Source organism: Agelaius tricolor, unplaced genomic scaffold (genome assembly GCF_023055355.1).
Source record: "Agelaius tricolor isolate 1412-34295 unplaced genomic scaffold, bAgeTri1.0.p SCAF_1, whole genome shotgun sequence".
Taxonomy (NCBI): Eukaryota; Metazoa; Chordata; class Aves; order Passeriformes; family Icteridae; genus Agelaius; species Agelaius tricolor.
In genome coordinates, this window is record NW_027269261.1 from 21,421,458 (window position 1) to 21,447,384 (window position 25,927).

The 25,927-nt window shown below is 40.8% G+C and overlaps 1 protein-coding gene across 1 annotated transcript; it reads right to left on the bottom strand.

Moving 5' to 3' along the window:
- Window positions 1-248: 248 nt before the first annotated feature.
- KCTD3 (potassium channel tetramerization domain containing 3) lies at window positions 249-25,573 on the bottom strand. Its single transcript, XM_071426121.1, has 18 exons — window positions 25,156-25,573; window positions 21,618-21,671; window positions 20,209-20,254; window positions 19,288-19,361; window positions 18,710-18,768; window positions 18,437-18,517; window positions 17,738-17,872; window positions 16,800-16,890; window positions 14,552-14,742; window positions 10,599-10,714; window positions 7,346-7,433; window positions 7,105-7,221; window positions 5,955-6,125; window positions 4,657-4,812; window positions 3,577-3,673; window positions 2,100-2,284; window positions 1,853-1,991; window positions 249-1,512 (listed from the first exon to the last, which is right to left on the bottom strand). Exons 1-18 carry the CDS (start codon window positions 25,227-25,229, stop codon window positions 930-932), a joined length of 2,457 nt encoding a protein of 818 aa, XP_071282222.1. The 5' UTR covers window positions 25,230-25,573; the 3' UTR covers window positions 249-929.
- Window positions 25,574-25,927: the final 354 nt, after the last annotated feature.

A 25,927-nucleotide genomic window follows, 5' to 3' on the forward strand; every position in this document is an offset into this window, starting at 1 on the left:
CAAGCACGCTTTTTCACTTGCTGTCACATCCTTCCTTTCTCCTTATGTATTACTAATCCACAGGCAATAAAACTTGTTCACCATCCACAGTAAACTAGGTGCAAACAGCAAGCAGCCAGTGTGACACAGGTATGAAATACCATGTCAAGGCACTTGTAATTGAGAATTATTACACCATGACAGTAAACCTACTCCCATATTCATCTCTGTCCTTTTTCCAGAGAAAGTGACAAGGAAGCCCTCAAGAGTTGTGTGTATTCTGCCAAGCATATTTTTATGCATTCTCTCAGTCACAATCAGCAAAATCCATCATCTGATACCACACATTTTCAGAAAGTACAAGCAACACTCCTCTGGCAATTTATTTGGACTAAGAGGCAAAATCATATGCTATTTTGGATAGCTTCCTCCTTAACCTGCACAAAACATTTCAGATATCAGACAGCAGCATAAAGAGCAAGGATCCCATTCATTAGACAAGACTACAGAGGCAGCTCTGTGAATAGGCAAAATCCACCCAAGACAGCAGCAGTGCTGTTGAGCAATGTGCAGCTGCATCTAAAGGGCATCCTCTGCTCAGCAACCAAGTTTTCCTTTAGCACTGTCCCTTTCCCCAAAACAAAAATAATGACAACATATCACATGCCTGACCACATTTACGCAAGAATGCACAACAAAATTTTGGACCAAGTACCGTACTACATTTTGGAGCATTACATAAAGCCACACATTGATGTGGACAACCCTTCAAAGCTTTGGCAGCAGCTAGGAACTTTCTCATAACCTTACAAGTTTTATTCTGAACAGAATAAAACAGAATATTTATATGAGAACAAAATCTCACTCAAGAAACAACCCACACCATGTAACATCATGCCTACTACCAGCCAGAGGGCACCTGCACCTTGTTTTAGCCACCAGACACATTTTCACAAGCCATAGTCTTGGCAGGATGAGTCATTCTTCCGGTGTCGTGGTGAAGCAGCTGTTTTTGTAGGTGATGGAGAAGCTGCACCAGGTAATTCAGGCCCACCTTCAGCAAGGACTGGTGCCGAGGCCAGGAGAGGCACTTTCTTTCTTCCCAGGAAACCAGCTCCTTCAAATCCCATTTTCTTTTTGCTTTCTGCTTTGGTTTCATTCTCTTCTTCTGGTCCTCTTCTTTTGAGATCCAGAGAATTCTCTGGCAGGCGGTGAACCTCTGTACTGCAACACCCACCTGCATCTGTCACACCTGTGCCTCGCACTTCAAGTGCTGTTGATTGGACTGCCTTCCTCTCGGCTGCACCGCCCTCAGCTGTTGCCTTCCTGGCCTCTGTCTGGCTTGAATTCCCATTTGCAGCAGCTGCCTTTTCTGTTGGGCTTTTGCTGGGTAAGTTAAAAGCCTGGAAGTCCCGGTAGCTGTGAAAGCTCTCTGTCCGCCTTGCTCTTGCCAAGAGGGGGCTTTCTCTGTATGGCCTCACAGAGCCATACGTGGCAGTTTCGTGGATTGTTTCATGGTGCTGCAATTGGAGGCTTCAGAAAATACAAGAAGAGCAGATGTTAGGCTGAGAATAGCAGCCAGTTCTTCTGCACACCATTGCTCCCACCTACCACTGCAATTACCACTACAAAAAAAATAGCAATACACTCATCACAGCCACCACACAAAGGCTTCCAGATCACTTCAGATTCTCTGAGAATACTTCAGTCTGCATGCATACAAACCAGTAGAAATCAAGGAGTATGTGTGTGTAGTTTAAGCCACTTAGGGCATGAATTCAGAGGCTTAGCTACAGCCTTCAATTCACCAAACCCGTTTGCCTACCTGAAAAACCTTTGGTGTCTGTGGCCGGTGCCACCCTTGGTGACTTACCTGGAATTAGATTCCCGAAGCCGGTTTGGCTGAACAACTGAGGTGGCAGGACTGATGTTGGGTGTGGCACAGCGAGATGTACTCAAGTCACACTGGTCAAGCAGCTTGAGCAGCTCTTCCTCTGTGGGGCCGCCAACATCTGCAAGAGAGAGAGCAGGTCAAGGAGGCCAACTCCATTTACTGCAGTCAGGCACCTCTGAGGACACGAACAACAACCAGACCACAGTCCTGGCATAACACAACTTACCTTTGTCTTCACTCTTATTAACCATGTCCATAGCTGTGGTCAGGTCCCACATCTGGATGCTGCCATTAGAATGTCCAGTGAAGAGGTAGCGGCGTGGCCGGGAGCCCATCCTGCTGGATCCTTCACATTCTCGCACAGTAAATGACGAGATGGTAGTGCAGTCAACTGCCTGGATCTCACAGATCCTACAGGAAGAGAAATCCCAAATTACCTGAACAATTGCACCTGGCAGAATTTGGCGACTGAAGTCAGTACTGGTTCATTCATTTTCTGAGAAGGCGCCAAACTTGCCATCAGAAAAAAGACCTTTTCTCCAGATGAAATTCCTTCCCTTCCCCTGTATGACTGGCTCACTGCTCAGCTGCGGACAATCCCTTCCCACCCCCAGTCCATCTGCACTCTTATTGCTTGTTTATTAGGCAGCCCCCACATGGTTCTATATCCGTTTGCTATTTGCAATGATAAGAAAGCTAAGGCTCTCACAACAATGACAGAAACCAGCCCCTTCACATGCTAGACACTCTAGGAAACTAACCTGCAGAAACAGCACATTTAACCACAAAAGTTATAAAAAAAGATATACAAAAAAAACAAAGATGATATATCTATAATGTAGATGTTATCTATAAAGATAACTTGTCATATCACAATTGCAATTTCACTTGTCATGGCAGACCTCCATTACTTTTTTCCCCTTTATTTGAGCAGCTTATGAGGAGTGATGAGAAGAAAAGGACTCCCAAAACTAAGCTGCTCATGCTCTGGGTAGTTTGTTTTACTGGCCGTTTGTAGTGAACTTTTCACCCAAGCAGTGCCAAAATAAGTCATAGTGTTGAGGCATTAATGTTTTCATCCAGATTAAAAATTATTAGGCAAGATTTGCAAAAATGAAGCATAGAACTGAGATGCATTGTCATTTTCTGATCTCTTGTCATCTTCCTAGCCTAAAAGGAAGAAAAGCAGCTGTGGATTTGACAACATTTTTTTTACTATGTTGGCAGCAATGTTAGTAGAATATTATGAATTCAAGCCTAAGAAGATAATTGAATAGATGACCTAGAAAACAGGACCCCCATTGTAAAGGTTCTAATATCTTCAAGGCCAAAGCAAAAAAAGAGAGAAGCCTGTTTGTGAGAAGCATAATCCCTCCCACCAGCAAATCCAGCATGAGTTTTGAAATTAAATGTTAGTATGGTACCATGGTTGAGAGTCACATATTCTGTAGAGGCACAGAAATGTTTGTTTTGTGAGCTCCATCATGAAGTGAGTCTCTGATATCAGGCTTCTCAAAAAGCCTTTGAGGTTGTAGTAATCATTAAGTAACAGGTCTGTTACTGGCGTGCAGAGTTCAGCCAGAGGTGTCGAGCATAATAGAAGGCTGTTATGTGCAACTGCATGCACTCAGCATGGAGCAGGGAGACATCACCACCTGAACAGGCCTAGTCTTGACTCTTTCCCACTTAAAACATGGATGTACCTTTTCCCAGTTGAAGACAGCCTAACAAACAGCTTATTCGTAATGGGAACAACTTTTTGGATAAACACCTGCTGGTCATCACGTTCACCAAAGGGTCCTAGAGGAAAAAAAGGAAAGATCACTTGTTTGTTTGTTTCAATCCTCTCAACTTTTCCCCCAAACAGTTCTGAAGACCCAGACTCATATGAGTATGACCGCTGCAATTTTAAAGTATCAAGAGCAGGAAGCCAAAGATGACCAGTAGCTAGCAAAAGCCATCCAATGGTTAGCAGTCTCTACAGATCTAAATCAGCTTTTGTTCTTCTAAGGGACACACATTCTTAAGTTTGCTGTGTGTTCCTGGAGGAATTACTATGTCAGCACAAACCCTACATTAGGTCTCTATAATAAGAGTAAGTAATTTGTTATTTTGCAGCTCCTACATGTCTAAAGGCTTAATCAGATTTCTTGCAACTGACCCCACCCTGTGTTCACAGGGCACCTTATTCATCAAAGGTTCATTTGTGAGGCTCAGACCACCAAGGAATCTAAACTACCTGTCTACCCATATTTACCAACACACGTTCCTTCAGTATACCTTGTTACAGCAATGTGCTAGCACCCTTTGCCTCTGCAGTTGCAGGGCTTCAGTGAACTTTGTCACCACTTCAAAGTCATTTAAGAATTTTTTTCCATGCTTTGTTTAACTCCAGCTGAACAGTGAACTAGAATTTGCAGTAGACCAAATGTTTGCTATGCTCATCTGCTCAATACAGTCTCCTGTGCTTTCTCTCATTTTCTAGTTAAATCAGAACTGAAATGCTACATCAGTTTGTTCAAGGGAGAGGTACGGTATCTGTGTTCCAAAGACTTTTTTGTCTCTTTTTCTGTCATTCAGAGTAAGTCCTTTAAGTGTACTCACTCTCTATAGCCTAAATAATAACTCCAAGTGAATCTTACAGATCCTTGCCATCGTTTCAAAGGGAGAGCAGTGCATAAGAGTTTACACCCATTATCTTGCATGTTATAGGGCTGAAGGTCTGTTAAACCATTATATGACTAGTGAAGGTACAGGCACAGCACAAACCAGAGACATCCTACCAATGTCATTTCCAGAGCAGTAACTGCCATGACTCTCTGCTTCCTCCAGGGATAAGATTTTGAATGATGCAAGAGGGGTTGAGCCTGGCTGAGTGGAAATCATACCCCGGAACCGAGTCACAGTCCATGTCCGGACATGGTTGTTATCAGCACAAACTAGAAAAGAAAAGATAGGCATTTACAAGGGATTACAAAACATTCAGATAAACTTCTCTAATGATCATGTGTATGGATAGTATTTCAAGACTGAGTGATCAACAATTTAGTCAATGTGAGGTCACACAGCATCTCCAGACAATTTTCTAACAGTCTACAAATTCTTGCTGATGTCCTGTTTTCTAATAGTTTTGTTTCTTCATTCAGAAATTCAAAAAACTGAGATAGGTGCACCAGACTAAGGTCTGGTCTAGCACTAATAGCCTACAGCCCCTTTCAGTCCCCTGTGTGCAGATGCTAGGACAAGATGTCATGAGAGCAGCCTGGCAGCAGAACCCTCCTCACACAACAGCCCTATTCCATTGAATTCATTCATGAACTCAGTTTTGTACATAGAGATGTGCCCTCTCCTGGTACTGAGGGTTTAGCAGCAACTTGCAGGGGAACAGATGACCTCTGGGCTCTTTATTTGCAGTATAATCCGGTATCATGTTCCTGTTCCTTTTTTTTAAATAACAGGACAGCAGCAAGATGTAGACCAGTTCTCTGCCATGCCCTGGCTGCTGGATTCTAGATGAAATAGATTTTTACAGAGGAAGGAGTGACTGCATCTTCTCTGCAAGTAAGACACGTTCCTAAGCATAAGAATAGCACAACAGACACTGGGAGACTGCAGAGAAAAGAAACAGAGACAGCCCTTTGAAGTCATAGGAAGGCTTTTTCTAGGGCCCAGGAGGAGATGGTACACATTTTGCTGCAGCCCAGAAAGCTCCTTAAAGGCTGTTAAAAGAAAACTAGTGCGGAAGGACCTGCACACAACAATAAAACTTCACATAGATACATTTGTTTACAAGCCCTTTTATTTCAACAAATGGCAACCTTCAAATAAGACACAAATGAAAGAGTGAGTTGTTCTAGTATGTGGTCAAATAAAACTTGGGCCTATCAACTGCTAAAGGCTTTGAAGGAAGCTTACTTTAAGAAAGAGGATCCAAGCAAATCTAGCCCTTCTCTTATCCCCACATCTGTCCAACTCATTTCTATAAAATGTGGGAATGATGCAAGTTATAGAGCATAGCATACAAATACTGCATTGCTCAGGAGGAGGGAGAACCACCAGTACCCATCTGTGCACACATTACCTGACACAAGGTGTTTCTCTGAGAGCATGATCTTTGTGACAGGGCTTCGATGAACCGTGAAGGTCTGAAAGAGCTGAGGGCCAGACCCAACTGTCTCAGGGTGCTGCACAATCACCCTCACTGCTCCAGAGCTGGTGCCATATGCAATCTCAATCCAATTGCCACTTACACCTACAACAAGCAAGAGCACAGTTGTTCCCCCAGGAATAAAAGCTAGGCTTATTGGGGGCCAGGGAAGGAGACAGCAGAAAGCAGTATTTCCAAGCTTCCACAGTAAGAAAGTTATGTTTTTTAAACACTCATTATTTTCCCATAAACACTTTGCCACTAAAATGACCCCAGGTTTGTTTGATTCCATACTACACGCTTCAACAGTGTCTTAACAAAAGCCTCTTTTCCCATTTTCTCCTCCCTCCTCAAAGAAGAAATGGAGGAAGTCATATAGTCAGATATTTTGGCACTCCTCACAGTGATATGGTCTATAGGTGCCATGTAACATTTATTTTTCTGCTTTAGTTGGAGGCAAATAGGAAAGCAAAGCAAAGAAAGAATTACAATTTTAAAAGTCACTGTGGTATCCATATTATTATGTGAAAGTAACAACTTTCTCCCAGTCTGGGCTCTTTTGAATTTTACTTTGCTTTGGGTTTTTGTTGTTGCTATTGTTTCTCTTTTTAATTTAAAAGATAACTGCACCATAATTTAAAAAAGCATCATCAAGCTGCATATGGAAATGTTTCTTAGCTTATTGGTTATCAAGTCAGACACAGCAGCAGGGTTGTGTCTCCCCCTTGCCCAGTCCAGCACAAACTATTTCAGCAAATACAATTCATAACCCAAGCACCTCTCTGGTGCAAAAAGCTTAAAACCTACCAAGATACATTAGACACAAGCATTAATATAGGAATACATGTAAGTATATGTACCTATTTATACAGATTACAGGTGTAAGGGAAAACAGCTGTGCCTAGTGTTCATCATTCATTTGAAGATGATAAATGAAGAAAAATTCTTTGTTTACATCAAGGCCTACCTTTAACCCTGCTAAGCATCACAGAAAAGGAAAAGGAAATAGGAAATGTCCATTTAGAAAACAGAAAAGCACATTTCTAACAAACTCTCAGTGAAGAGACAGTGGTAGAATACTGACTTGTTTTAGGTGTGAGGTAGACACTGAGAGCTGTTATAGCATCATTGGAGGGATCATGGTACAATTCTGTCACAAGAAGATCATTGTCTTTCATTCGAAGTGGGAACTTCTGCATGTCTGTGGGGAGGAGATATTTACTCTCATTAGACAGAGTTGTTCTGATGCAACTTAAGTCAACTAAAGAGTGTAACAAAAAAACAGTAGCACCTCCTTTTTATTCCACCTTGCTCCCATTTCTTACCTATATAGTAGATAGAACCATTGTTACAGCCCAGCAGCAGGAAAGACCCAGCAGTATCATAGCTTGTGATAGGAACAACATCCTGAACCTAACACAAATAGAAAGGAAGAAATAATAAATCAGGACTTTAAGTTGTTACTTCCTCAGTTTTCAGACATTTTTGGTGTGTTTTGTTGAACATCATTTGAATTTGGAACTGGACTGAAGCCATTGTGCACACACTTGCATGTACAATGGCATTCTTGAAGTATTCCTCTACCAAACTGGATCTGAAGTCCTGGAGTTCAGCAGACAAATCAGCATAACTGCTCTGGGAGATCCTTCTCTGTGTGAAGGAACACAGCTTCGAGAGTTGCACCTACACCATGTCTTCAAAAGTAGATTTTTTTTTCCCATTTGCCAGTGAGTGTGTTTCACTCTTTCTGTCCTCTCCCTTCTTCCATTTCTGACAAGTCCTTAAGAGATTTCTGGACCAAGGAACTAGATGTTACCAATCTATGCCTTCTTTTATTCTATGTTTTATCACTCTGCCAAACTACAGAAATCTCTGCCTCTAGCAGATATATAATGAAGGATAAAAATTCTTGTTCCATTACAGTTTCTCATTTCCAACACACAATGACACCAAGCAAACTGGAAGACAGCCCTGTCATATTTTACTTACTGGTCTACAACTCAAGGTGAGAGATTACATGTGCCCATTCTTTACCCTCTAGGATTAAAAGGAATGCTTATTCCTCCAAGTGGGACAGAGATTTCAAGCAAAGAAAAAGTTTAGCTTCTCCTAGGTAAAATGTCCTATTTCAAACAATTATTTTTTGCTTCAGTGCTGAGGAGGAAAAAGCCAAAACCCATTTTATCCAGAGCACTCAAACATGCACAGTGTCATGGTATCTGTCCTGTACTCTATGTTTCAGTCAGTTAACTTAATAGACCTTGAATACTAATTAATGGACATTTCAGCCTAAGTTCTCATTTCTCTCTGACCAGCATCATCCTTCCAATTGCTACAGAGACTTGAAAAATGCAAAATACTTACAATGAATCAGCCGGATAAAAGCAAACAAACCAACCAAAGAAACCTCCCCACATCCCAAAGAGATTGGACCCTAAACCAGTACCCCTTCCTAACTTAAGGATGGTCTGTAAGCCCCTAAAACATTTTATCTTCCTTCTTTCTGCAGTAGGGAGAATTGCTTAGTGTTCCTAGATAGGAACACTAGAGATGATTCAGCAGCTGCATCTGCCAAGATGTGAACTTTCATTAGGAAACAACATTAGAGCAACCCTGTATAACAGTAAAGCGTGGCCAGTGAGAGTCCTCACTTTGCCTAGTAGGATTTTCTGTCCCACTCTACTTTATGCTACCTTTTACTCTATAGCACTTCATATTCTGCTTCCTTTAAGCTCTCCTTTGCTAAGAATTCCATTACTAATGTATCTAGCACCCACACCCTCCTTCTCCTCCTTTTAGCATGCAACTGAACATTGCCAGAGGAATAAGTATTAGGGAAACCACCCCAGTAGTCTGCTAAAATCTCCAAGAAGGGAAGAAGATGCAAAAACTAATAAGATGCAGAGATCAGAATTACATCTTCAGGGTGTAATACATCAGAGATCACCACATAAGGAAGAATAGATTTGCACAAATAAAAGTAGAACTTAGAAAGACATCAGCCTGAAAGAAGATGAAGTTGTTGTTCTGAAATGGAGCATCAGCACACTGTTCTACAAAAACCTCTCTCACTGAAGGAAGTATGATTGCATCCTAAGTCCAGAGCTGTGGACAACTCATAGAAAGCAGTCAGTTACATATCAGATATTCTCATTAAGAATTTCAAGATTAACCCTGCCACTTTACATCTTTATGGGGTTCTTCAAGAAAAAATGTGTTCTAAAGGGATATTAAAATCTACAGGAAGACATTTGTGGGTTGGGTTTTTTTTACTAGCAACAGAGCCCAAGATACAGAAAGCACCTTGAAATGGTATTGTTTTGGGTTTTTTGTTTGTTGGTTTGGTTTTATGTGGGTGGGTTTTGTTAGTTTTGTGTTTGGTTGACTTCGTTTGTTTATAAAAGGAGCTATTCTCACCCTCTTGAAAAAAACCATCCAAAATGTTTTATAGACAATATAAACTGGTATATATGTAGACAATATAGACTGGTATATAAGCCTCTCAAAGATTTCCTACTCTTCAACAAGAAATGCTTTCACCAAAGGAATAGTCAGTCAAGCTGACTATTCCAAGTCAAATATTCAGGTGATCAGAAAGATTTCTGTGGCTCCCCCCAAAACAAAGATGATGAATGGGACAGCAGGTTTTTTTTCTTACTACTTGTTCCTTTAGAAAATACTGTTAAACACCAGCTTGCCACATAGCATTAAGTTGTTCCTTAACAGAAGATTTTGAAAGCCATCAGTAGAATTTTAAACAATGTTTTGTTTGATTCAAGGCCATACTAACCTGTCTCTGATGCAGAAGCAGAGTTATCCCACACCTATTATCTATGTTATTTGTTACCAGTACTGTCACTTAAAGGTCAAATCAGAACTCAGTCAGCAAACAGTGCAGCAGCCTCAGGTCAGTGCTGCCTCTTGAGATTTGCAAGACATTTTTGGGATTTTCAGTGCATCCAGGTTTTGTGCCACAAACGTATACATCCAGCTGCATCACAAGCTTTGTTATTTGAATGCTGGACTGTTTCTCAGACTCATATTGACTCCATGGATCTCTCTATTTAGTGTGCATTCGGACAACAAGAATCAGTGCAGCCAGAAGCATCCACACACAAGACAGGCATCATTAAGTACAGTCATGTATTTCTGTTGACAAAGAGTCTCCTATTGTAAAGCATCTTTGAAGATCCCCAGATACCAAACTGCCTTGTTTTCTTTCAGATGGTCCGGAAATTGCTGTCACATATTCCCCATGATTTTTTTTCCTATGATGCTAATGAACTTTTTACAAAGTTAGTAATCCATAAAGAAGTTTAAATACACTGGTACTTGACATTTATTACCCCAAAACACACAACATCCTTTCATTTGAAAGCCTAAAAAGCATACTTAGCAACACCAAACAAGTCAACATTCTGTTCACAGGCACAATACCCAGGTGATAAACTTCATAACACAAGTTCGGGCTGAAAACCTTGTGATTAGCATTTCCCACATGCTTTTAAATGATTTTATTCTCTTTTTACTAGAGAGGCATTCCAGCTTGTAAAAAGTGATGTGGAACATTGAACAGACCTGCCAGTGCTGAGTCACAGCATTCCACACTCCAACTTTCCCTGTATGGCTTGTAGCCACCAACTGGTTGCCAATGAAGAAGAGAGCATCTACAGGCACTCCCAGACTGAACACTCCTGCAAAAAATGAAGAGGCTGTGAAGCTCATCTAAAATAAAGAGAAAAGCACAGTAACAATGGAATCTTTCCATTATTATCAAATCACATTTATTCCAGTAGCAAGTAAAGAACAGCCAAAACTGGGTTTGCAGTGTGCTCGGTGAGGCACCATGCACGCAGTAAACTGGGTTCCAATGAATGGCATTGTGATGTCATCTCTGCTAATACCATCATTGTTTGGAAAGGAGAAAAGAGGCAAGAGAAGCTTAAAAGCTCTTATGAAATATACAAATATTTTTCTACAGCCATCAAGTTCTCCAATGGCTTTAAAATAAATAAACTATATTACAGCAAACAGAAATTTTTGTTGTTTTGTGGGTTTTAATTTAGCTGTGACTATGAAGCATCATTTAAGAAGCAGTAATTTCACGGGTTTTGCAAATTTGTGACATACTAGTTTGCAATTACCTGTTAAAATATTACAAATTCTTGATGATGGTTTTTTGGTAAGTCCAGTCAAGTAAAAATATTTTGAAAATGGATTTCAGGAATTAAATATGACTACAAGGCTTCAGCCTTATTCTTTGGAAAAGACTGAACAACTCAAATGTGACCATATTTGAATACATTCTAATTTCTCTTTTAGTAGAAACACTTGAACTCAGACAAATAAGCAGCCTGCAAAAGCCTACTTTCTTTCCATTCCCAGATCCATTATTTGGTTGCAGTCCATAAGCAGAGAGTACAGGCTAACAGGCTCTTAAAACTTGAAGCTATACAGGGAAGTAGTTTCCAATCATCACATACTATTCAAATTTGGAAGATAAAACTTACCAGCAAATAAATGCTGGCCTTCCAAGTGAGAGAAATGTGTCATCAAGAACATTTCACTTAATAAAAATCAGCACAGTGCAGCTCTTGACAGGCATTGATGGCTGTGGTTGTAGTTGACCCTGACATCTGAGGCCTTCCACAAAATTGATCCTTTCTTTAGAGCTTCCAAGTCTCATCATAGATCCCACATGAATAACTTTAACTGAACTGTGAACTTGGATAGCATACTACATTTTGTACTACTTATTGGCCATGCATTTAACAGTTACAGCATACTCAAAAGGTCTGAGGTAATTTTCAAGTTTGCCAGCTATGAAGTCCAGCAAACCAGCCCTGTAATTAACTTGGTTTGTAAATACTTCTCGGCTATGTTTTTCTGCCTGGTAAGTACAAAAATTCTGGGGATACATTACAACACCAAAGTGTAAGCTTCACTCACAAATTTCCTATTGCATCCTGCTCACTCTATATATTTATATTACTTCTCACTAATATACCTTAACTGTAGCAGATAGATGTTGTCCAAACAAGAGTATCCAACAGCTGGAAAATTCCTCAACATTGTTTAGGACAAATTCAAATGAACAGACTGTCATTCCCACACAAGAGTCAGCCCTCTGTAATATCCAAGAAGGAATCTGAGGAAGTTGTTTTAATTATGGTGCTAAACCATTTTCCAGGGCACAGTACAATCATTCAATGCAGATAAGATTCAGCAGTACAGGGCACACGAAAAAGGCAGTAATAAAAAATCCACAGAAACAACTAGAATTGATTACTCCAGAGAAGGACAAGGTTCAAGGAAATCAAGGAAGACAGCCTGAATGGTCTGGAGGAATTTGAAGTGTCAGTCCTGCTTAGGCTCAACAATCTTGAGACTTGTCCACAGGGGAGACAACACTATATGTAATGACAGGCTCTTGTCCTAAGGGTCCCTCTCAGTAAAATAGTGCTTACAGCAGCAAGCCGGCAGCAGTGTCTTATGTAAGTAATATGGAAAGGGAAGAAAGCGCTCTGGGAGAGCTCTATCACAGAGATGCCAGCCCACACAATTTGCTGGGGATGGTGTTGCCAGGCTCCAGCAACTGTTTGGAACAAGTAGTTTCTTTCACAAGATGACAGCAATGTACTGTATCTCTAACACAAAGCAGCACTGTGAGCATTTGTCTCCACAAGGAAACAAAACGGCTACGTTCAAGTTACAACTATTAAACACAAGCATTTTTTAAACCAATCAGCATGACCTATTATCCAAAAGAACAGCAGTACATTTTGGTCAATGTCAGTCTGACTGAGAATTTCATCCCGCAGGCACTTTCTGTCTGCTTCCCCCCTCCTCCAGCCCCAAGTGGAATTACTCTGTTTCACAGTGTCACTTGAATGCAGTACAGCCTGGTTAGCAAAAGTCCTTGCTTCAGCTTTGTTGCCATTTTCAGTCATAGGCTAAGCTATCAGAACTTTGCGATACTGGCATATTTTAGAGTTTTTATTTGAACTAAAAGTCCACTTATGGTTTTTTGTGTCTCCTTGCACTTGATTTTAAAAAAATCCAAGATGCTGCTTCTTGTATCTTACTGCAAATCCCAAGGTACCACAAGCAGCTAATGAAACCAGAAAATGCAGGAGGAATGTAATGGCAGAGTGCTTAAAGCAATGCCTGTTACAGGAGTACAGCTGTCACACCAACTCTTCCCTGTCTTTAAGATTCAGTCAACATAAGCAAAGGAGAAGAAAAGGCTTCTCAGATCTGATAATTACTCACTGCATTTAATGGAGATAATTTCATATTCAACTCTTAGACACACCTTTTGTATTTTTTTAAAAATACAATGGAATCTCCTTTTCCATTTTGCTGACCATGATTATATATAAGAACTCTAAGAGCCACAAGTAAAAGAGCAGTACACAGCTCATACAAGACCTTTGCCTTTCCCCATCTTCAAATATGACTTAGTGTTTTCACACATTCATGCAGGGAAAAAAAATGCAACATCCATTAATATAGCTAGAAATTGCCTGAGAATCTGTCAAATAAGCTCTTCTTTAAAGGCACATGGGTCAAAACTTGAAATTGGTAATTTTGACTTTAATTTATGGCTACTATAATTCTCAAGGCTTCAATTCTGGAAATACATCTAATAATAAATTACCTCAGCATTAAGTTTCAGAGAAAAGTGCTCACATAACCAGACTGCTGTCACACTTTGTTAGCAGTATCCAGTGCCAGAGGAAACAGACATTACTGGTATAGCAGTGGCTATTCAAACACCAGAGATTAGGCTAGAGGAAGTTGTAAATCCTGTTCCCTTCAGTGCCTCCCAAATTTGCCCTATATTTGAACAGCAATGACTCAGACAAGCCATCAGGCAGTACCAGGGAATATTTACTTCAGGAAATGTCTTCTTGCTGTTTCTAAAGCGTACAATTGTGTGTCCTTCAGTGCCAAGGTGTATAAGCAGTAATTCCTGTATGCTTAAAGGAATAGTGTGGGCTTTTTTCCTATCTTGACACCCAAGATATAAACTCAAGAAATTTTCATCTTCCACACTCCATTTATGAACCACATTCGACAGAGAACTGAAGTATTTTTGTCATCTCTAAGTAAAAATGTGGCTTTAATAACACAAAGGAAAGGAAAGAGCAGAATCACTTTGTATCTGTAGATTTCCACCTCCAAAGCTTAGTTCTTTTGTGTAATGGCTTAGTTCAAATGCAAGTCTAGGGAAAACTTAAACTCTTAATTTGAATTTATACACAAATCCTCAAACTGAACAGTAAGTATTGGTTACTCAGTGCTCTTTTATTCTCCATCTCTGACTTTGAGACAGGATTCCTGGTGCAGAACTGAAGGAAGTTAAAACAATTTAACAGGTTGCTGCACTATAGCTTGTTTTGTCAATCCATGAAAGTGAATACTGAACACCAGAAATCACACATACCTCAAAACAAGGTCTCAGACTTCCTTCTAGTTAGACACACACACAAAAGAAAAAAAAAAAATAAACATGTAATGATATGTACCAATTTCACTGCCACTACCACCATCTTGAATGCTCCACAAGATAATGCTACTCTCCGAGGCAACTGCAACCATCTTGTCCTTGTCTCCATGAGGTCCTCCAACCACCTTGGCATTGAGAGCCACCCGCTCAATGGTCCAGTCCAGATAGGGACTGGTGAACACCTGCTGCCACCCAGATGACTCTTTGATTCTGGAAGGGCAAAGGGGAGAACAGGGAGCAGATGTCAGAGACTCAGGAACAGATAGCCCAGGCTGATCCTGAACCAGTGTGGATGATTCAGTCTTACAGTCTAAGCCACAAACTTCAAATTCTAGTGAAGAACTACAGTCTACAAGAGCTGCATTTTTCCCCATTTTGAAGTCTGATATTGCATATTATTTCAGTGCTTTGCAGCTACTGGGCTTTTTCTTAATATAAGCACATCTGATATGAAAGTTACAAGATGAAGCCAAAAGCTTGGGCTAACAAACACTAGATAATGACATTCAGTGTAAGACTTTAGAGGAAAACTCTGTTAATCTGCTTATATATCATGCAAGAAATCAAATAATGCTTTAGCATAAAACTCTCCTCTCCAGACACATTTTCTATTTATGGTGTACTGTAAGCAGATAATACTGAATTGACTGCAAGCTTTATTTTTAGAGAATAACTTTCCTGTGCATTTTTAAGACTTAAATAGTGTAGGCACAATTTATCTTACTTAAATTCAGGCAATAATTTAGATACTTTGCAATGGAGCTAAAGCAGACTAGATCTCTGCAGTCAAGTTATAGAAAATTAAAAGCAAAAAGATATGTGTACTTTTTAGCATTGCTGCCATTATTTCACTTCAGTGTTGCATCCTGCCTGGAGCTGAAGCACCATACAGAAGTTGTAATGAATAGATTTAAGAGCACAATTGCAGTAGCAAGACTTTGAATGCAACAAAGACATTATCGCAAACCTTATAATCAAATTTTTAAAGACTTTTGTCATACTTCAAAATTAAAAACAAATAAATTATCTTTAAGATGCCCTGTACTTTGATCTAGAAGAAGGAAGGAGGGAAAATTCCACCATTGTATTCCTAGAGCTCCTTCAAGTTTTGGAAGAAAAAAGAATACAAGACTGCTACCTTGAGTCTCTGAGAAGAAAAGCAGCACTTTAAACTGGCATGTTGACCTGCACCCTCTCTCACCAGCCATTCAAGTCTGACATGATTCATCAAAAGCATCACTAATGACATAATTTCATTGGCAAAAAGTCTTGTTAAGTAGTTTACCAAGCAGGAAAGAGGCAGAATCTTTCAAAAGTGAGCTAGCAACCAAGGAAAACAGTCAGAGATAAAATCCTAAAAAGGGGACAATTAGCACAAAACCAATTGCCAATCATTGCCTCTTTCTCTGTCAGACAAAAACATTAAGCAGAGCAAGGGAATACACATTTAATACAAATCAAAGCCAAAAAAATTTGCAGTGGTGCATGTAAGTTAGATGTGATTAAAGTTACAAAGTTTAAGGAACTGAGTTAATATTTTAGAGAGTGAATAAGCAGCAAATATGGCTTTAGCTTGGCAGTAAGCAGAAAGAAGCTGCTCACATTACAATCTTCTCCCCTCTTTTTCTGAACCACAGTATGACAACCATGTTAGATTGGTCTGGGCAACAGCTGTTGTTAAAACATTACTTTCTATCTGAAAGACAGCCACCAATTAAATTAAGACTATGAGATGTGAACTAAAGACAGCTTCTGTAATGTGGAGGTGTTGCTTATCTTCACCTGATCTTAAAAAAAACCCAGTTTGTTTTCTAGACATTGACGACATTTTTCAGCCATCCAAGTGAAGTAGCAAGTGTTTAACAGATCTGCTCAGCTAAAAAAACATGAAGACAAGGTAGCAAAATTATGTAGCAAAAAAATTCATTAACTGTTTCAGTTTCCTTGACAGTGTAACATCACAGACTGTTTCCAAACTCACGGCAGGAAAACTTTTTAAATTAATTTTCAACTGAAAGGCCTGCTTTAAAATAGTTGTATCAATTTGCAACTTTTCTAACAGTATCAATACTGACATCAAAGCAAAATTTGAGTTCCTATCAAGCTTTTTATTTTCACCAAAAAAAAAAAGCAGCAACTCATATTTGTAGGATGAGACTGAATGCATTTATCTACTGCTATTTCAGAGTAAGAATTTTGCTTTGCTCTTAGCCAATAATAATGATTTTTTTAGCTTCCTGTAAACTGACAGGCAACTCTATTCCTACCTGTAGCAAACAGCAAAATGGGCATAGGCAGCTACTATCCAATTGTGGTGGCCAGCTACTATTAGCACTTTGCGTGGGTCCACAGGAAATCCTGAAAACAACAAAGCTGAAGTTAGGCAAGTGACAAGTATTAGAAGAGCAGAGACATCTATAACAGGATAGAGCTCTCTGCTAGGATGTGCAACAGAAACTTTGATAATTAAGTTTTTAAGAATCATTTTCAGCAAGATTGTAGTTCACAGTATTGCTCCTCACAGCTTTGGTATGCTACAGAACTAATGCTTGAGGAATGCACCTTTTACCTCCTTTTACCCAGGGCTGCCTGTTTCCAAACTCACTAAGAATCAGCAATTCATACCCTTCTTTCATATTACGTAGATTTCCCTTTAACATAGTCTAGATTTTCCTAACACTGCTATGATTTACAGGATTATGACAGAAATACAACACTTGTAACAGCATCATTTTGCTTGCAAAGTCAAAAGCTGAAAAATGACAGAATTCAGGTCTATCTCACTTACAGTTTTTCTGTGCAGACTACCTTTACTCTAAAAACTTGACTCTTTCAGGGCAAGTGAGGCACCAAGAACAAGGAAGAGGTAGAAGAGCAAGAATTAGGCCCTGAAAAAAGACCAAAGAGACAGTGGCCACTCTGGTTTTGATTATGGTTTTAGTACAGTATAAGGCATTTGTCTAAGGGGCCATGCTAAGACTGCATGAAGAACTTTGATTTGCCTTTCTCTCAAGCCTCGGACCTGGACTGTGAAGTAGTGAGCCTTCAATACTGTATAGGGAGTAATCTTTAACTAAGCATTCAGCAATTTTAACCAGGCAATCACAGAATAGCATATTTAAACCAGCTACAGCCACACAGCTCTTCTTTCCCAGAGACAAGCATCTTTGCAATTTGCTTTGGTTTTAAAGCTGACACTCCTCACCTAGTCGGACTGTACCTTCCCCCGTACCAGCAAGTGTAGGCTGGACACCACCTCCATGCATCTCACTCTCATTCTGACCCGTTCTGATGTCAGTCGGTGGCCCAGTAGTATTATTTATCTTACGGCTGGGAATGCCTATTTAAAAAAAAAAATGGTTTGTGTCCCTCCTTAAACTTCAGCAATATAACAGATGTTAGTTCACTTTAGAAATACTTTAACACTTGTGCATTTTGATGAAAATTTAATTTATCTGCTACAAGAAACAGGCAATACTGTAACACTGAAACAGGAAATGCTTTTGCTCTCTAGGTTGACATTCACCATCTAAGGAATTATCTTCAGAAAACTTGTCAGTAACTGTCAAGATATCCTTTAGACTTCTGATTAATACATGAAATGCGTTCATCTCTACAGAGAATTTTAAAGGTCTAACAGGTACTCATGTTGGTAAAGGAAAGCTCATTAGTGGTGATTTGTCACTAGGCAATAGGACACCCAAGGTACTTTACATTCAGAAAGAAGAAAGCACCCCATGCTGATGACATTAAACTGAAAGGCTCCTGAAGAACCTCTGCTCTAGTCTACAACCAAACATAGCCTGCTTAGTACTAACATGCCACATCCCCCTGCCCAGTATTCTAAACATGCTGTTTGTTACAGCACAGAGATCACAAGTGACAGCAACCATGACTACAATACCTGGAGGAGGTAGGTAGCCATGAAAAAGGACACTGCCACATGACGAGCGTTCCAGTTCTTCACATAGTAGCAATCTTCTCACTAAGGAGGAAACCCAGATATGACCTCAGCTTTCACTTCCTTGAAAACATTACATTATCTCAAATATCCTTCCATTTTTAAAACCTTTTACTTTGAAAATCTTCAGGGTCACAACTGCCCAGGATTTGTCAGTAGACCATTACTACAATAATAATTATAAGATGAGCTCACATAAAGGAAAAAAAATGTTACCTAAAGGAGTGATTCCATAGAATTCAGCTTCATGCCTGAGAACATTAATACTCACTCCCCTACAGAAATAGGAAAAAACATAAACCAACAAGAACAAAGTGAGCCAATACTTCAGCTTTGTGCCTGAGAACATTAATACTCACTCCCCTACAGAAATAGGAAAAAAACATAAACCAACAAGAACAAAGTGAGCCAATACTTTGAATATAAATGCTTGCATACAACTGGATATTACAAATCTAAATATCAAGCTACCTAACTCTTTATAGAATTACCACAAAATGCATTCAACATGCTGATGTTTGAGATTTTAAAGTGATCTTAATTTGACTCAATTTTCATTAAATTAAAGATAGAGAAACAATAAAGAAATACACTGCAAGAAGTGGTCTACATTACAAGAATCTACTAACAAAACAGAATGCCACCATTTCTGTTTCCACCACAACATACATATACTCTAGGCCTGGTCCAACATCTGTGAGGGAGCTGAGCCACATACCAGGCACCCAACTAGATGAGTAAGATAAAATATTCATCACTTGAAGACACATTTTGGATTGAAATGAACTTCTTACCGTAAGTCTAACTCCTTTGTGCGAAGAAAATTTAAAATGGGTGCAAATGCTGCTGGATCTCGATCAATAAATATCTGCAAAGAAAAATTTCTGTCCTTGAGTACTGTTATGGAGCAACCATCAGCTAAAGTACTATTTTATGCTCAATGTGGGAAAGAGGAGTTGAAGATGAGGAAGTGAGCAGATAAACAAAACTCAAAGTTTTTGAGCCTCTTCTTTGTTCTCATTAGTCTACTGTCCACTAATGAATTCCTATAGGACATATATACAAACACTGTTGCGAATAGATGCCACTTAATAAATCTGCTCTTTAGGTTCTAGTCTCCAGAAAGGACAATGGATGCTTTCACTTTCTAGCATGTGTTCAATATGCAGTAACTGTAATAAGATCTCAAGATAGGTTTTGGCTTTTTTAAATTAAATTACCATCAAAACTCTACAATTTTAGCAAAGTACTTGGGTGCCTTACTATTGCTCAACAAGATTACTGTAATTACAGTTTCCTCTTTAGGAATATCATACCACAGACCGAAATGGCTATATGTTTTTGCCAAAAAAAAAAAGTGACATTTCCATGTTGCTTTACTCAACTACACATGCAATGCCTGTCTAATGAAAATCACACCTCACTGCAATACAGAGCAATTGGCATTTGCTCTGTTTAAGACAAGTAGAGTTGCTGTTTCTGCATTACCTGTATAATGCATAATTAGCATAGAAGTACGAACATTGTTCAGTTTCCCTTAGCTTGAAACAAAGGTGATAAGCAAGAAAGCCAGAGGTGTCACTCATTTTCAATGAAAGTTTAGCCTGACTCAGGCACTGTAATTCCATTAGCACCCACAGTGAAAATGCTTTAGGAGAGAACCTAACCAAAAGCATAACACTGAATTAATGAGTTACAGCACGTTCATTACTCACAGCACCAGTTTCATCCTTTAGTGTTGAAATTCTTCCGCTCAGCAAACTGAAAAACAGGAAATCTTCATTAGATGTCCCCCAGAAATGTATTGACACAAACACAGGGTAGGAACACTCTCTGGGTCAGTTAGCTCTCCTTGGTTACTTTTTGGTAACACAGTTTATCAGAGCAAACAAAGCAGCCAGAATGCTGGAGGAGTGAAATATCTCTCCTGGACCAAGGAGAAGTATATGCACACCTAAGGAAAGTCTCAAAGCTGCATCATAATGACCTTCAGATCTCCAAAGAAAATAGCCTGAAAGGATGAAAAAGTTTTCCCAGGCCCTTAGAGGGCTGTGTAGTTTGTTAAAATCTAGTTAAATTGGTAAAAGCTGCTGAAGCAAAAATGATGAGTAAACAACCCAGTGTGTAAGGACTCACTGGACAAAAGTGGCATGAGTTCATTTTTACACCATTCTACTTCAAAGTTCTTCTCCCATCAGATTAAAGTATTTTTTCTCCAGACCCATATAAAACACAATGTCAAAATCTCATTTTACAGGTAAGATGGGCACCAACACCAACAACTTTCATTTGATTCTGGATGACAATTATCTGAGATTTTTCAGTATTGGATAACTTTCAGAACAACCTCCTTAGCATATTTTGTGTTGAGACTGGGGAGTAGCATGAAATTCCTCCTTGTTCCATTCCTTGCATGCCTCAAAGAAGGTGACATTTCCCTGGCATTCCATTTATCTGAACATTTCAGTAAAATAGGAACAGGAAATGCTGCATATGTCAGTTGCTAGGCTTTTATTGGGAAAGACATCTAGAATATAAAAATTAAATGTAAGGAAGAAAAATTGCCAGCATTTAGGTCTTCCTCTGTGGCTTTAGGATTAAATGGAGTGATAGAGGTACAGCAGCTGCAGAACAAAATACAAACCTGCAGAACTAGTAATGGCACTGATGTAAACAGAGGATGTTCAATAATTCAACAGCTTCTGCATCACAAGTTAAAACCCTCAAAACTTTGAGGTAACTCAGAGTAGAGCAATAACTCAAAAAAACTCTAAACCAAACCAAAAATGTTAAAGGCACTGCTAATGCATATGGCCAGTAATATCACAAGTGGAAACAGAGTCACAGCCTGTGGCATGTCCCTTTCCTGCAGAACTGGAAGTTATTTCCACAATACTCCATCTAAAAATGACAGCTCCTCAGCACATATGAGGAGATGCCATGGATACATTCAAGCAAGAAGATGCCTCTTGGTAACAGCTTACTTCAAATTAATCTGTCCCATTGCTTGAGATGGGGGGAAAAGCACTAATATGATTTACAACATAAATTAAGAACTGAGAACATTTTTTTTTTAAAGACTGTTAATTTGTGTTTGTTGAATGTGATGATATATTACAAATACCTGGAAAAAAATGAGTCTGGAATCCACATCAGTGTTTGTCTTGATGTGCTGAACCTATGAAAACAAAGTTACAAGTTCAGAATCAACTGCAAAATTGGAAGCAAGGCTGCTTTATCTAAAATTCCTTGGTTTGTCCTACAAAGCTAATATCATACAGGTTTGGGAAGTTTGAAATGTTTAAAATACCTGCAACAAGTCAGAAGTTGCAGATTCTTTGCACAGATTGTCCTTAAGCATGAAGCAGGACCATCTGGAGACCACAAAAGTAACATTCCTCATATGTTTGTAACACACTGTCCCAAACATCCTGTATTTCCTGGTTCCCACACTTCAACATTAATGCTTGCAAAAAACCTTCCACAAAACCCAAACACTGCTCCACACACAAAACCCTAACAGTAAAATATATATTTATCATCAGTGTGGTTTATTTGTCAATAACTGCACGCTATTTTGCTGCTCTTAGTTAGGACTGAAAGGGTGCTACATTATGCACTGCAAAAGACTACAGTGAGCTTCAAGTTAATATTTTATAGGAACATGAATTATTTGCCATTTTGGTATTTGGGCCCCTCTTGGGGAGGAGGGAGGGGCAATAACAATAACAGTTAAAAGAAAAAAACATTTTTGACTCTGAATCATATTGTGAAATAATACAAATGATAATATTACTTATGATGCCAGACAGTACTTTACATAATAAATAACTATGGATTATTTTATACTACTTCTGGTTCTGATTTAACATGAAGGAAGACAACTGAACTGGCAGCTTGGACAATGAGCTCATGCTCTGCATCACTCTCTGGCTGTACATATCCTCTTACTAGTGCCATGACTAAGAAACCTCTGGCGACCTCTTCATTAATGGAAAACAAAAAGGATATGCAAAAGTAAAATTCCATTGCAACTTGCCATGTAGTACAGGATTACAAAATACAAAATATTTTTGAATGAAAATACTTAGTCATAATTTATATAATTTTCACTGCTAGTATTTTCCAGGTTTGGGGGGGAAGGGGGGGGCAAGTAAACAAACCCCATCCTCATTACTTTATGCCCCCTAAGAGGCAGAAACACAGAGGCTATGTGGAACTATATAAAACATGGATTGCGCATTTGCTCACTGCAAACATAACAATGGCAAATCTGTTCTTAACAGAAAAGCTACAGTGTCAGTGTTCTAAGCACAAGCATGCACAAAGCCTTTCCTGAAAAAAAATAAAAACCACTTCTCTAATCTACTTCTAAGTACTTTTGCTCAGCTTTTCTTATCAGTAATACAGGTCACTACCTCTGTCTAAGAGTAAGGGATGATACATTTAACGATATAATAGCATGTGAAAACAATGAATTACATTAATTTGATCCAGAATTAATCCAGATACTGCTCGTTACTATAAGGATTGATGCAGCATCACCATCATCCTCTTTCAATTTTATCAGTGTGTTCAGACAGCCCCAGGATTTCCTGTCTATAATTTAGTACTATGGTACTAGTTTAGTAAGCAATAGCTCATACTAACATATACTTTAGAACTTTTAATCCATAGGCATTAATCTATGTAAACAGCCAGAGTCCTCCTTTCCAGATGCAGAAAGAAGCTCAGCCAGCAACATTTACATGCATCGGTGTATCTGCAGCTCCATGCAGTGGTCAGACAGGCCTCTTATAAGGAAAACTAGGCAAATCCAGGGCAAAATCCTCACAAGACCCTAAAGCATATGACAGCTTAAAGTTATTTGAAAGAAAATATAGGTAATTGGAAACAGATGTGACAAGTGAAAGCTACAAAACAACCATTTTCAAAGTCTATTTTCCGTGCAGAGTTACATTATAACTAGAGGGAGATACAGAGTCAAAAGAATTTACCCAAATTGATACAGTAATTTCTGTGAACATTAACTTGCAATAGACTTTTGTTCACCGTAAAGGAATTCACTGAAGTTGTGACCAGAAGTGACAGAGCCATCACACACAGGAGAGAAGACCTGACCATCCCAGGGAGCAGTGGGGACCTCGTGTCTGAGCATGGAAAAGCTGGGTCTCTCTAGTACGTGCTCCACAGTATAACTTGTGTCAGAAATAGAGGGGAGTGCTCATTTCCTCCTCTCATACAATTCTACAAACAACACTAATAGTTTCAGGTTTCTAGTGAGAGTAATGAGAACTACTGAAGAGGAGGAAACGTGTACAGTACCCTACTCTCACCCACTTGCTGTGCACATCTTCCACTCCACTATCAGCTAAGAGTCACCTGCCCTTGCAAACTGAAAAACATGGCTCAGGTATAGTTTCCAAAGGACATGGGCACTACAAGGGAAGCTGAGCTTGCAAAAGACCAAAACTTCTCACACAGGAGTACTACAGTACAGTCTCTCTATTAAAGGGGAAATATCCATGCACACATTTCCTACGGCTTACATCCAAATGTTGACTAATTTGCCTCATTCTTCCCACCTCTCGGTGTAGGCAAGCCCTCTGAGGGTGTGTATTTCTTCCCTGATTACCACCTTTCCATAATTCTTCTCTGCAGAGGCATTTAATAAGGAAAGCAGCTTTAAGATTCCACAGGTAATAAAATCCTAAAAGCTAAACTGGCCTGTAATTTCAGATACAGAGTTCACTGAAGAATCTTATGCAGCATAACATGAAATCTGGTCCAAGCCTACATCAAAGTTATCCTGAAAGTATCATTACAGGTGAGTTTCGCCTACGCAAGTTACAAACAGTTTCTCTGGGTTGAACCAGGTTCTAATGTCTTACTAAAGCAAAGGAATTCTGCATTGATTTCTACGGCACTCCAGTTTAAGAAAGGCTGCAGCACACAATTTAGTGAAAAGATCGAGTCCATGCTCTGAGTAATGCAAGAAAATTCTTAAAATAGCAGTAGTAGTTCTTACTACTTATAGCTGTCTCCACGTTGTGCACATTACTTGGGAAAACACATTACTTCAGTTTCCTCGAGCTACAATGATCTGAATGATTTCATGCCTGAGCATTTTGACAGGAATGTTTGCACTGTTTATCACGCAGATTCTGACTACAGCTGTCCCACAATTCTCTGCCTCAGCCTGCCAAAACCTCTACATCTGCCAGCTTCCACACTTCCAGCGTACATTTGAAAACAATACAGTTCTTTATTCTCGTTGATACCAGCGGTATCGTATCAGCGATTTTAATATTTTAGTCTCTGAGGCTGCTACACAGACTGTTCACTAGCAGCCTACGCATATGACAGCAGGGCAAAGCTTCTATCCCTGAGGAAGCCGGATTCCCGTAGTCTCTAAGGTGTATGTAGAGCAGGCTGCCCTGGCACCACGGGCAGACACCACGCGGAGCTGCCAACCCGCCCCATGTCTGCCCGGGGTACCCCCGGCCCCGCAGAGTGCTGGGGGAAGGCTCATCCCGGCCGTGCCCGGCGGGGCAGCCCCAGGCACGAACCCCCGCCACGGCCCGGCGGGCTCGGCAGGGCCGCTGGGCGCTGCCCCTTGCTCGCCCCTCGCCCGCCGCCGCCGGCCCGGCCCGGCCGCTCACCTGGTGCCGCCCACGTTGAGCTGGATGATCTCCCCGCTCCCGGCTCCGGCGAAGCCGCCGCCGTTCCCCGCCATCTTCCCCGCCGCCTGCTCCAGCCGGCGCCCGCCGCCGCCTCCCGCCGGGACCTCGCGGTCGGGGGAAGCAGCGGCGGAGCCCGGCGAAGGCGGCGGGGAAGGAGGCGGCGGGGGATCGCCCAGCGGCGGCCGGGGCAGGGTCGGCGGCCGGGCGGGCTGAGGCCTCACGGGCTCCCGGCGCTCAGGCCCGGCCGGGGGCGGAAGAGGCCATGGCAGCAGCGGCGGGAGGAGCGGGGCCGGCGCGGGCCGACAGGCCGCCGAGCGGTGTCGGAACGCGGCCGGTGCGGGAGGCGGGGCCGGCCCGGCGGCGGCGGGAGGAGCCGGCAGCGCCCGCGGGCAGAGACGCGCCCGGAAGGGGCCGGCGGGGCCCTCCCGCCCCGGGAGCCGCGTCACGCCTGGGGCACGGGAGCCGCGGCACCGGCGCTGCCGTCTGGGGCGGTTTGAAAGGAACGGGGAGCCGCCGCGACCCCCGCCTTTAAATAAAGAGAAGGGCAACGGGGCTGGTGAAGGATCTGGAAGCGCAAGTCCTGTGAGGAGCAGCTGAGGGAGAGGGGGTTTTAGCCTGGAGAAAAGGAGGCTCAGGGGTGACCTTATGGCTCTGTGCAAGTCCCTGAAAGGAGAGTGCAGCCAGGTGCGGGTCGGTGTCGCAACGAGTGACAGGACAAGAGGCCACAGCCTCAGGCTGCAGCAGGGGAGGT